At 54.4% G+C, this 12,229-nt stretch overlaps 1 protein-coding gene across 1 annotated transcript; it reads right to left on the bottom strand.

Moving 5' to 3' along the window:
- Nucleotides 1-153: 153 nt before the first annotated feature.
- On the bottom strand, nt 154-7,717 carry ICAM1 (intercellular adhesion molecule 1). Its single transcript, XM_065874121.1, has 7 exons — nt 7,651-7,717; nt 5,751-6,011; nt 1,866-2,174; nt 1,207-1,494; nt 872-1,126; nt 421-669; nt 154-335 (listed from the first exon to the last, which is right to left on the bottom strand). Exons 1-7 carry the CDS (start codon nt 7,715-7,717, stop codon nt 154-156), a joined length of 1,611 nt encoding a protein of 536 aa, XP_065730193.1.
- Nucleotides 7,718-12,229: the final 4,512 nt, after the last annotated feature.

Here is a 12,229-nt window from a genome sequence, read left to right on the forward strand (position 1 = left end):
GATGCTGTCTGTATCCTGACTGAGGCCTCGCTCCTGTCCTCTGGCACCCTGGGAAGGTGGGTATAGCTGAATGGCATATGTCCACCATTGTCTGGTGCAGCCCTGCTTGTCACGGTTTGGGGGCTGAGGAGGTCCTGTCCGGCGGGGGTAGGCTCAGGGCGGCGTGGCTGGTGTGGTCAGTTTCATGGCAGCCTCTTCCTGGGCCTTCCGGGTCTTCTGTAGTTCATATTTCTGGATCTTCCTCTGGCAGTTATAGATGTAAACGACTGTGCCCACAGCGACCAAGATGATCAAAGATGCCACCAGAATGATGATGGCCGTGTGATTCTGGTGGTCTGTGGGAAGGACACACAGGGGGCGGTGAGGGTTGAGCTGCCCTCACTGCCCCTGCCCTGCCCAGCCCTGAACTCCAGCACTCACAGATCACGTTGATGACAACTTCACGGGTAACCTCACCGCGAGTGCTGGTGGCCCGACACTGGTAGGTGCCTGCCACCTCCCGCTTGACGGGTCTCAGGTCCCCAATGGGTAGCAAAGCCCCATCCTCTTTCCGGCTACAGTTCAGCTTGGGGGTTGGGTTCCCCCAGGCCTGGCACCTCAGGGTCTGCTGGGAGCCTTCCTGCCATGTCCAGTTTCCCAGGCAATCCCTCTCGTTTAGTCGGGGGCCATCTGAAGAAACACAGCAAGATAAGGGACGGGGTCAGGGACCAGGACATCACTCACCATCTAGGTCTAGGTAAGAAGACTTAAGTAGGAATCTGGGGAAGGGGCTCACTAGGGTGGGGGTGGGAGTGGGTGGAGGCAGGAGTTCTCGGGGTCTTGGGGGTCGGGCCTTGGAGGTAAGGGATCATTGTCTAGCAGCCCCACTCACACAGGACACGGAGCTCCCGGGTCTGGTTCTTGTGTACCACCTGCTGAGCCACCTCCAGGGCAGCAGAGCAGAAGAAGCTGCGCCCGTTGTCCTCGGCGCTGGCGTTCAGCTGCAACTGGGCCCTCGGGCCCGGAGGCCTGGCTGGGGCCCCATTCAGCATCACCACAGCTCCAACCTGGGCCTCGCACTCCACGTTCACTGTAGTCCATTCTGAGACCTCGGGCCGGCTCAGGGTCAGGTTGGGAGCCGGGAAGCCTGGAGGTGGGGCGCACAGTGAGCCCCGCCCCTGGCATTAGCCCCACCCCTTCAGAAGCCCCACCTGGGTTTCTACTTACTGTAGATGGTCACGTTCTCCCCAGAGCTCCGGGTCTGCCCTCCCAGATTCACCGCACACGTCAAGTACTGGACGCCTTCTTCCTCCACCTTTCCCTCGACCGAGGCTTTGGCCGAGAGTGAGTATTCATCGTACGTGATCGTGGTTTGCAGCCTCCTGCCCCCCAGCGCCAGGTGGACCTCCGCCTCCGAGACTGGGAACAGTCCATACAGGTTGCAGCTCACCAGGCACTGTGTGCCCACTTCCAGTACCGGGTACGTAGCAAGGTGCGGGTCGGTCGTTGGTAGGACTGGTGAGAGACAGTGGGTGTAAACAGAGAGGAGACAGACATCCTGAAGCCCTTTCCCGGGGCATTTTCATTCCCCCACCTGGAACACCTTCTTCCCGGGAGACTGTGGCCTGGGTCACCCTTGTCCCAGGACACGTGTACCACTTGCCCTGGGTCACAGCCTTCTCAGAGGGTCCTGCAGTCCAGGCACCACATCCCAGAACACTCCACCCCAGTGGCCAAGAAGATGCTCTTCCCAGAAGCCTTTGCAATCAAGGTTGCCACCTTCTCAATGCCCCCACGGCCAGGGGCCTCTCCTTCCCAGAGACCCCGCACCCCAAGCAGGAAACCCCTGTCATCCCATCCTCTCTGCTGGCTCCCCAGTGCCTCACCAAAGGTTCGGAGCTTCCTGGGGGCCGAGCTGTTGTGGAACAGTCCCAGCCCTTGGGACCGCAGGTCCAGCTCCGTGCGGCAAGAGAAACCGGCGCCATGGTCATCTCTGCTCGCCAGCACCGTGACCGTGACCTCGGCAGGCTCCCCGTCTCCCGCTGGCTGACGGCCCAGCTCCTCCTCCTCACGAAGCAGCACCACGGTGAGGTGGTCCCGGGGGGCCCCACTGGACACCATGCAGCGCAGGGTGAGGTTCTCGCCCACGGGCTGCCAGAGGGGCAGGGGGGCCAGCTCCACGCGTTCCGGGAACCCTGGAGGGGAGGGGAGTGTTGTTTGAACTGGCTGGCCGCCCGCCCACAGGAACGTTGGGGCCCTGGCTACACCTGCTCGGGAAGTCTCACCACGCCCTCCCCAGAACACACCCCAAACCACCTAAGCTAGAGAGGAATGTTAAGAGCTTCAGGATAACCCAGTGAGAAGTTCCCAAGTGGTTGTGAAGGAAGCAGAATACATTTTTTATTCACTGCAGCATCTCAGAGTGAAAAGTGGGAAAGAATTTCGAGGTTTATTGCCAGGAGTCCCGGCAAATGAATACAGTCCATTTAAGCTGTCCAGTCTCTAGACGCTGTTGTAAAAAAAACTCCTGTTTTTCCTTCTCCTCTTTTTGGCCTTAGCATTTTTTTCCACAGCATCCCTCACCTCTGAGGTAAAAGATCGTCTACTCAGTTAATTTGCTTTTCCACTATTCCTGCCATGGAATGTCAGCCCAGGAGGGCAGGGATCTTTGTCTGTTTTGTTCCCTGTTGTATCCTTGACACCCGATAAGCACTCTTTTTTTTTTTTTTTGGCCATGCCACGCGGCTTGTGGGATCTTAGCTCCCTGACCAGGGATCGAACCCACGCCCTTGGCAGTGGAAGCGCAGAGTCTTAACCACTGGACCGCCAGGGAAGTCCCTTAGGCACTCTATGTTTGTAGAAAGAATAAGGTTGAGACATCCACACCGATTCAAGGCCTTTCAGGAGCTTGCTTTTAAGGGTTCCCGAATGAACCGTGTGATCCCCTGAAATGTTAAAAATCTAAGAACAACCCACAGACCCTCAGAACGAAACCCTGAATATCCCCTGAAAACACTACACGCGGGCTTGGTTGCCAGGGTCTCCATTCTGCATGAGGTAACAGAATTCCAAGCCTGGATCGCCAGTGGAAATTACCAGCAGAGCCCTGGTGAGCTGTGGCTTAGCCTGAGACTCACTCCCCGACCCCAGGCTCCCTAGGGAGGGGTCTTGAAGCCTCTCACTTTTAGTCCCTTCTCAAGAGGCCCTGAAATGTCACTTAAACAGTAGTGATGTTGGGAGTTGATTTTTGGACATGAGTCCACCTTCTCCCCAGGTTGCCAACCTCCTGAATAAAGCAACCTTTCCTTTTCCAACCTAAGGGAAAAAAAAAAAAAAAGCAGTGATGTTAAAATGTCAGGAGCCTGGAGTTGATTCCTAGCTTTGCTGGTTTTTTGTTATGGCCTGTGGGGGAGTGACTTTGCATACTGGAACAGTCCCAGCCCTCGGGGCTACAGAAATGCCTCAGTTTTCTAAGCTGTAACCTGGGGCTAATGAAGGTAGGACTATTATTATCGTTATTATTATTATTAGGACTATTATTAATCCACTTCAGAAGTTGAGAGTGACTGTACATGGGCATGAGGTTACTTTTTTTTTGACTTTTGATTAAATGTTTATTCATTTTAATTTTGCCTTTTTAAAAATTTTGAAGCCAATATATTGTGTTTTCCACATCTGAAATTTTTTTTTTGTGGTTACTTTTTAAGGTGAGAGATATGTTCTTAAACTAGACTGTGGTTCTACAACACTATAAATACTCCAAACTTCATTGCAGTGTATGCTAAAAGCTGTTAAAAAAAAAGAAAAAAAAGGTTGAGAAAACCCTCAGACATCCAACTCTTACCTCTGACCATCTGTTGCAAACTCCAGCTTGCAGAGCTGGCAGCCCCCTCAAACCACAGCCTCCAAATGGAACTCACATCTTGGAGCCTAGATCCTTGCCCTGAAGGCCAGACTGGGGGAGGAGGTCTGTTCTGCCTGGACCTCTCCTTGACTCCCCATCTTTAGTCCCTCACTAAGTCCTGGTCACTCCACTCTTCAAATATTTGTCTGCCCCTCCCTTCGCGTATGCGAAACTGTGCTCAATATGCATGACCTGGACTGGGTCCATGGGCAGCTGCTCTCTGGCTTCCTGTAAGGTCAGCCCTCTGCTCTGGATCCCTGGCCTGCTCACACACCCTCCATGGCTCCCTGTCACCCTAAGAAGAAAGTCTCAGCTCCTCGGCCTGGCATCCAAAGTCCTGCCAAACTCAGCTCCAGCCACACCGATCTGTTGATATTCAATCCCTCTTGCCTCCCCAACCCCAGGTCAGCATGTTTCCCCGCTCCAAATCTTTGCCCAGGCTATTCCCTCTGTCTAGAATGCCTGTCTTTACCAACTCCTACGCATCCTTCAAGGCCCAGTTAGGGGTCACTTCCTGCAGGAATTACAACTCTTTCTAGAGAAAGCTCAGCCACCCAGAGATGCTCCCTCATCTTTACACTGGCAGTGGGGCGGGACCAAGCTCGAGTCTCTCCTAGGTGACCCCTTGCTACTGTGTGCAGCCATCTGTTCCATTTCACAGAGGTGAAAACTAAGGCAAAGTCTGGCACCCGAAGAGGGAGAAATAGACCTATCAGGGCCAGGACTCAAACCTGGAGGATTGGGCTTTCAACTCTCAGGGTGAGATGCAGAAGGTCCTGTGAAAAGGTTTTCTGGGGGTTTTCAGAGGCCACCGGCAATGTTCGGGGACTTCCCTCACTTGGCCAGCAGCTGCTCAGACATCCTCCAAATCACAAACAAAGCTGATGTTTGCCCCAAAGCTTCTTTTACGCAGGCCCTGTGAAGGTGGAATGTCCTCCAGGCCTCACTGCATCATTAGATCCTTCCGAGGAGGTCTCATGTGAAAAGCAACCAGGAAGCCACGTATTCCCCCCTCCCCCGCTCCCCACATCAGAGTCACCCAGTTAGTGAGGCCCATGCTGGGACTAGAACCCAAGGCTGTCTGATCCCAAGGCCAGTTGGCCAGTTCTCTTTCCTTCTTCCTTTTTTATTTTGTTTTGTTTTCATTTGAATTTCATTTACCTATTTATTGCTTATAGTCATGCTAACTCAGTGTCACACTTCAAAATGCCCAAAGTAAAAAAAAGGCCCATGGAGAAAACTCCCTCCCTGTGCTCTCCCAGAGCCCTGCACCTTCTCTCCTCACAGCCAGCTATATTGCCATTTGTTGTATTTCCTTTCTGGGCCCTTTAATGCAGAAACACAGCCTCCCTAACCCCGAGCCCATGCCTCCCTAACACTGTGGGTGCATACTTTGGAACTTGACAATACATCTTGGAGCACCTGACTCATTCTTTTACACGGTTGCATACTATGCCATGGGATGACTGAACCACAGTTTCTCTCCCCAGCCCTCTACATTTGAGTGCCTTGCAAACTTTTACCCTTTCAGATCAAGCCACAGTGAATAACCCCACACTCCCTCAGTACCCTGGTGGGTGGGGACACCTATAGGCCCAATTCCCAGGAGTGGGTTTTCTGTGTCAAAGGACCCAGACATGTGACATTTTGAGGACTGAGTCCATACTCGGAAGTCACCCCCAAGGAAGTTCAAGGAAGGGTTCTAGATGACAATGAGACTTTCAGAAGATGGGCCCCCTTGCCCTTCAGTGAGACCCTACCCGCCCCCACCCCCAAGTAACAAAGGCTGTTCCAACCTGCTGGGGACCCCCTTGTCCACCTCCCCAACCCAGGCTGCCTAGTCCAGCCCCTGGACCCAGCCACTCACAGTATACGGTGAGGTTCATCAAAGCTGATGACTGGTTACCGAGACAGCTTGAGTAGCATATTGGAAAGCTGTCTTTTTGCACATCACTCAGTTCAAAAATCTTCCAGTTGTTCCCATGGTCTACTTCCCTCTTGGCCAGCTGAGTCTCTAGGCCCAACATTGTGTGTTGGTCACAGGAGGTACTGCAGTTCACCGTTATGGAGGCTCCTCGGGATGTGATGGCTTTTTGAGGATGCACTGACGTTTGGGCACCTCCAGGCCCTGGAACCAAAAGATGTGGAGGGGTCAGACATGACAAATCGGGCTCATTAACATTACTGCATCCAGCGTGTTCTGGGTGCTGGGGACACAGCCTTGAACAAGACAAAACTCTGCTTTCAGTGTGGGAGACAGAAAAATTCATGAGCACACAACATAATTAATAACTGATGCTGACAAGAGCTTTGGCAAAAACAAAATGGGATGATAGAACAGACAGTGCCTTGGTGACAGGGTAATGTGTGAGCAGAGATCTGGATGAGCGGGGGCTGGCCATCGAGAGAAAAGGGAAATGAGTTCCAGGCAAAAGGAGCAGCAAGTGCAAAGGTCCTGAGGCAGGGTGGCTGGAGCAGAGTCACAGGGATGAGTTGGGGGGAAATGAGGTCAGGAAGATCATGCAAAGCAGTGTTAAGCCACGCCAAGAAAGTGTTCTTCATTGCGAGGACAATGGGCAGCCATGGAGGATTTTAGCAACAGAGGGGCATGAAGTCAGTGTTCTTCCCCCCGCCTCCCCGCAAGAGGTCAGGTGGAGAGAGTCAGTCCTCCAGGGATAAAGGGGTTCCAGTCAGGCTGGTTCCTTACCCACTTGGACAACTGGTTTCCCCTCTCAGGACCTCATTTTCCCCATCTGTAAAGTGGGTGAATACAGTCACCCCAACCCCTGCTGATGCAAGTAACTCCTAGCACAGGGCAGGTAGCATGTGACTGCAGGTAAGAAGGAGGGAGCTTGTTGGGATTAGCTCCCGCAGACGGTGGTGCCTCCAAAGCTAAAAAACAAAGTCTGTCTGAGCCCACCCATCTGAAAGCTGCCCCCCACCCCGCCAAAGATCTCTGCCTTCAGCTTTGGGTCTACTCCATCTGGGATGGAGGCGTGTGGAAACAGCAGCTCCATGAATTCTCAAGGGTGATTCTGGGGTCGCTTCCATTTCACAGAGGGAAATGGTGAGACCTGAAGGGAGGTCACTCAGCTAGAAAGTTGGTAGAGTCCAGATTAGAGTCCGGATTGGAACGCTTCATTGAGCTGGTAACCACGGTGTGGTCTGCTCATGAATTTTTCACTCTCCTGCTTCCCGACACTGACCACCATTTGAGACCAACTGTCCCCCTTCTCCCCTCCCTCCTTCTAGCTGGAGTTGATGAAGGGCTGCTGGGGCATCCCATTCCTTAGCCTCTGCTCCCTTGGCAACTCAGCCCTGGAATTCCCCTGGGCAGAGTCCTGGACTTCCCCCAAGGGCACGGGATGAGGAACAGAATGTCTGTATGTGGTGGTGGGGGGGGTCCCAGTCTACTTAAGCTTGGCATGGGGCCACATCTCTACACGGTCTGACCACCTCCTGGGGCCAGGACACAACCGCTGCGACGTGAACACTATTAACTTCTCCATTTTACAGCTGAAAAAGTGAAGCTCCTCTGGGAGGGGAAGCCCATAGTCCGAAGGCACACAGCAAGCCATGATGTAGGGTCTGGATTTGAACCCATGGCTGTTGACTTTTAATCGATGGCTCTAGCCCCAACTTCCCATAAACAGCTACCTAAGTACCAGTGTCCCCAGCCGGTGGGGAGCCGGTCCTCCTACCGCTCCCAAGGCGCAGCCCAGATCCCAAGAGCTAACCCGACGGCAGCCCCCCCACCCCTGCCTCACCTGGGAGCAGAGCCCCGAGCAGGGCCAGGAGCGCAAGCAGCGCGGGATGGGCAGCGCCGGGAACCATTGCAGGCGGAGGCAGAGCGGACGAGGTGGCGCAGAGGCGTGGGCGCGAACTATGAAGCTCAGGACCTTGTGGGTCCTTTTATAGCGGCCAGCCAAGGGGGCCAGAGGGGGCGGTGCTGCCTTCCCGGAAACCTCGCGCTTTCCTCTCCGGAACGAGGGCTCTGGCATTTCCGGATTGAGAGGGTGCCGGGGCCGAGCAGGGTTGTACCCTCTCGCTGGCCGCTCTCGCACCGGAATTTCCGAGTTGAAGTAGTGAGGGCTGCCTGGCGGCAGCGGCCAGGAAACAACCCGGAGACTGCTCCCGGAGCTAGGGGTCCCGTCCCCGGGCTCGGCTACCCTTGATTCCGCGTTTACACAGTGCTTTATTGGATACTGACAACCACCCTGGACGGTAGGGACTAAACTGAGGGGTAAACTGAGGCACCAAGCTGCGAGGTCATTCGAACTCCAGTCTGACTCCCCAGCGCAAGCAGGCCTCTTTAACCGAGTGGACGGTCCCTCGTTTCGGTGGGGCCCCAGGAATCTTCCTGGGGCGCTCTCGATCAAGGGTGCCCCTCCCCAAAGGGGCATGTCCCCGCCCAGTGACACCGAGATTCTCTGAGAAGCGGCCGCAGAAAGCCCAGGCACTTTCAGGCGCCTGTGAACCCTGGGGGAGAGGACGTAAGGCGCATCACGTCCGGGGCTCCGCGTCCCCCACCGAGGGGGGGTTCCCACTCCCCCGCGGCCTCGCTTCCCCTTTCGGCCACCAGCGCGGGGGCGTCTTTACAGCTTCCAGAAAAAGGAAGGAAGCCGCGTGGTCCTGACGTGCCGAGCCCCTCCGTTGCAGTCCCCAGGCGCCGCGGGGAAACTGAGGCCGCAGACCTTGACGGGGGAGGAGAGAGGGGGCGCTAGAATGCTTGCCTTCTGCAGGGGAACTGAGGCAGCTCCCAGGCCCCGGAATGGGGCGGGGAGAGGGGGCGCTCAAACCCCTGTCCTCTGCTCGCAGCTCCCGTAACTCGAATCGCGGGCGCCAGCACTAAATCTGTACGGGTGTTTGCCCCGGCTTGTTCCATTAGGGTGTTTGGGGGACTTTGTGAGGTCCCGCGCCGCGTCTATAGGCCGTCCCACGCCACCGCCTCCCCCCAAGCCACGCCTGCGCGTGTGACCGCCCAAGACTCGGCATCCACCACGTCAAGGCTGGGGATCCTGGAGTCTCCGAGCGCGGAACCCAGCCGCCTAAAGCTTCCTGTTGTGGCGCGCGCGCCGCGTCGCCAGGGAGACCTCAGAAAGGCCAAGGAGGTCGCGCAGCAGACGGGGAAGGGAGGGGGCTTCAAGGACGCTCGACCCCTTCCTCCCGGGGAAGGGAATTACTCGCCAGCCGGAAAGGGGTCCCTCGCTCCGCCCCGATTGTTCCTAAGGAATTTCCACGGGGATCTTTCTTGGAGTGTGGAAGGTGTTGAATTCCCGCCCCAAACGCACTGGGCAAAGGCGCAGAGCGGGGGCCGGGGACGTCCCTGGGAGGGTCTGGGAAAATCCTCCGCCGGGGGGGTCATTTTCTGGAGGATTTTTACCAGGTTCGGATCACTGCTTACTTTGGCCTCTGTCCCAAGTGCGCGGGCGCGGGCGGCGAGCTGCCCCGCGCGGCTCTGGTCCCCCTTACAGCGGTAAAATCGTGCTTCTTCCTTCTGTCTCTCAACACTTGCTACGCAGCGTCGATTGAGAGCCTGCTGTGTGCCAGGCATCGTTCCAGGTGCTGGGGACGCAGCAATGAACAGAATAGACCAAAATCCCTACCATCATGCAGAGATCGTCTTAGTCCGGACGACAGAAACAAAAATAAGGTATATGGAGACATAGCTTGTGATTAGTGCTAAGAGAAAGTAAAGCAGGGAAGGGAATAGGAAATGTGAAGGTTAATAAACCTTTAAATAGAGTATTCTGGGAAAGACTGAGAAGGTGACATTTGAGCAAAGAGCAGAGAGTTCTGACAATATCAGGGAAGGAATGTACCAAGCAGAGAGCACTGAATGTGCCAAGGCCCTGAGGTAGGAAGGAGCTGCCTTAAGGAACAGCCAGGAGGCTAGTGTTGCTGGAATGCAGTAAGGGAGGGAGAGGATTGGAGGAGAGGAGGGAAGGAGGGAATGGGGTAGAGCATGGCCTGGGGAGGACTTTGGCCTTTCCTCTCAGTGAGGTGGGAGCCATGGAGGGTTCTGAGCAGAGCAGGGACACGCCCTGACTCAGGCCTTTACAGGCACCCTCCTAAGACAGCAGGAGCTAGAGTCAGGTAGTGGGGAGGACAGGGTAGAAGGAAGCCGGGAGACTGGAGAGGAGGCGACTTCTCCAGTGCAGGGGAGCAATGATGGAGCCTGGAGTGGGCAATGGCACTGGGGAGATACGGTCCAATTTGGCATTTATTTTGGCAGCAGGTCCAACTGTGTTTGCTGGGATGTGGGGGGCAGGCAGAGTCAAGGTCAACCCCTTGGTCTTGGTCTGAGGTCCTAGGAGGGTGGAGGGCCATTTCCTGAGATGAGAATGGGGTGATAATAGGGGGCAGTTTGGCAGAAGAAGCACGCACCCCCTAGGCTATGTTCCCTTTGTGCTTTCTTGAAAGAAAGGGAAGCAGATATTCCCCATCCCTTTGCTGCAGCTACCAGGAAGGGCAGGGCTTCCTCCAGGGTGCCAGGCAGTCTCAAGAAGGTCAGGGAATGGCCCCACTGCAGACCAGAGGCTGTGGACCCGGGGCAGAAATACCCAAACCCCACTCCATGGCATCATGCCTGCTCGCCCCTCATTCTGAGGTCTGGCGTGACCACCTTGCGGTTCCCTTGACCTGGAATGCTCTTCTCGTCCCTGATATGGCCAGCCCTTTCTTGTGGCCTGAGCCTCTTCCTAAGAGCTTTCCCGGACGCTCCCTGACTCCCTGACTCCTTCCATCCTGGGCCACACCCTAAACGTTCCCTGTCACTTGCTCTAATGGTTTCATTACTGAAACTTCATTCACTTGCTGAAATTCTTTTGATTGACCTGTGTCACGTTCATTTGCTTGAGCTCCAGAAGGCCAGGGAACCTCCCAGCTCCTGCATCTGAATCAATGGTCATTATAGGCAGATGGTCAATACATATGTGTTGAATGAATGAACTTCTCTTATTCTCTGAACATTCTGCCCATGCTGTTCCTCCAGCCCAGAATTCCCTTCCTACTGCTTTTACAAGAGGTTACCAGAGGATTTCATCTACCAGGTTGTAACAGGGCTAGGAGCACAAGGTCCAGATATCTTTTTCTTTCTTTCTTTCTTTCTTTCTTTTTTTTTGGCCACACAGCTTGTGGGATCATAGCTCCCCAACCGGGAATTGAACCTGGCCCCTGCAGTGAAAGTGCCAAGTCCACTGGACCGCCAGGGAATTCCCAGATGTCTTTTCATCAGTTTGTTTATCCATTCATCAATGGATAGACATTTGGGTTGTTTCCACATTTTGGCTCTTATGAATAATGCTGCCATGAGCATTCAGGTACAAGTTGTTGTATGAACATGCTTTCATTTCTTTTGGGTATATACCTTGGAGTGGAATTGTTGAGTCCTATGGTAATTCTATGTTCAACTTTTTGAGGAATTGTCAGACTGTTTTCCCTAGCAGCTGCACCATTTTATCAATACATTCCCACCAGCAATGTACAAGGGTTCCAGGTTTGCAATTTCTCCACATCCTTGCCAATATTTATTTTGTTTTATTATTATGGTGATTGCCATCCTAATGGGTGGGAAGTGGTATCTCACTGTGGTTCCCCAGTCCTTCTGATCTGTCCAGTGGACAAGCCAAGCACAATCCTGCAGCAAAGGCAACTGGGGGTGTGCACGGACCAGCAAGTACCGAGGGGATGTGGCCAAAGTGCACCTGCGACCAGCTGTGACCTTGAGCAAGCCACTTCCCCTGGTGGTACCTAGATGGCCTCAGCTGTAGAAAGGGATGGTAATGCATCCCTCAAAGGGTGGGTGTAAGATTTTTCTTCTTTTTTTAACATTATTTACTTACTTTGGTTGCGCCAGTTCTTAGTTGCATCAGGTGGGCTCCTTAGTTGTGGCTCGCGGGCTCCTTAGTTATGGCATGTGAACTCTTAGTTGTGGCTTGCATGTGGGATCTAGTTCCCCGACCACAGGTCGAACCCGGGCCCCCTGCACTGGGAGGGCAGAGTCTTATCTGCTGCCTCACCAGGGAAGTCCCGAGATTTCAGTAAGACCATTCATGTGCAGTGAGAACAGATAACAGGAGTTACAAGTTGTCTGTTTCCATAGGACTCAGCTCTGAGAATCCCCCCTCAAACTTCCTAGGCAGAAATACAGACTTCCTCCTCTGTTCCCACAGGTTAGTTCATTCTAGCATCACGGTTCCTCATCAGAGCCCCAGCGTGTAAAGCAAAAATGCATGATGTCTGGATGTTGATCAAAATATAACTTGGGGGCTTCCCTGGTGGTGCAGTGGTTCAGAGTCCGCCTGCCGATGCAGGGGACACGGGTTCGTGCCCCGGTCCGGGAAG

The sequence above is a fragment of the Phocoena phocoena genome, chromosome 3 (assembly GCF_963924675.1).
Source record: "Phocoena phocoena chromosome 3, mPhoPho1.1, whole genome shotgun sequence".
In the NCBI taxonomy this organism is placed as follows: domain Eukaryota; kingdom Metazoa; phylum Chordata; class Mammalia; order Artiodactyla; family Phocoenidae; genus Phocoena; species Phocoena phocoena.

Bases quoted from the DNA above. Each gene is read 5' to 3' on its own strand.
- ICAM1 (XM_065874121.1), bottom strand. From the start codon at position 7,717: ATGGTTCCCGGCGCTGCCCATCCCGCGCTGCTTGCGCTCCTGGCCCTG. The intron at 670-871 runs GTGAGTGGGGCT...GTGTTTCTTCAG, and splicing joins CCGGGAGCTCCGTGTCCTGT to ATGGCCCCCGACTAAACGAG. The intron at 336-420 runs GTGAGTGCTGGA...TCCTTCCCACAG, and splicing joins AGTTGTCATCAACGTGATCT to ACCACCAGAATCACACGGCC.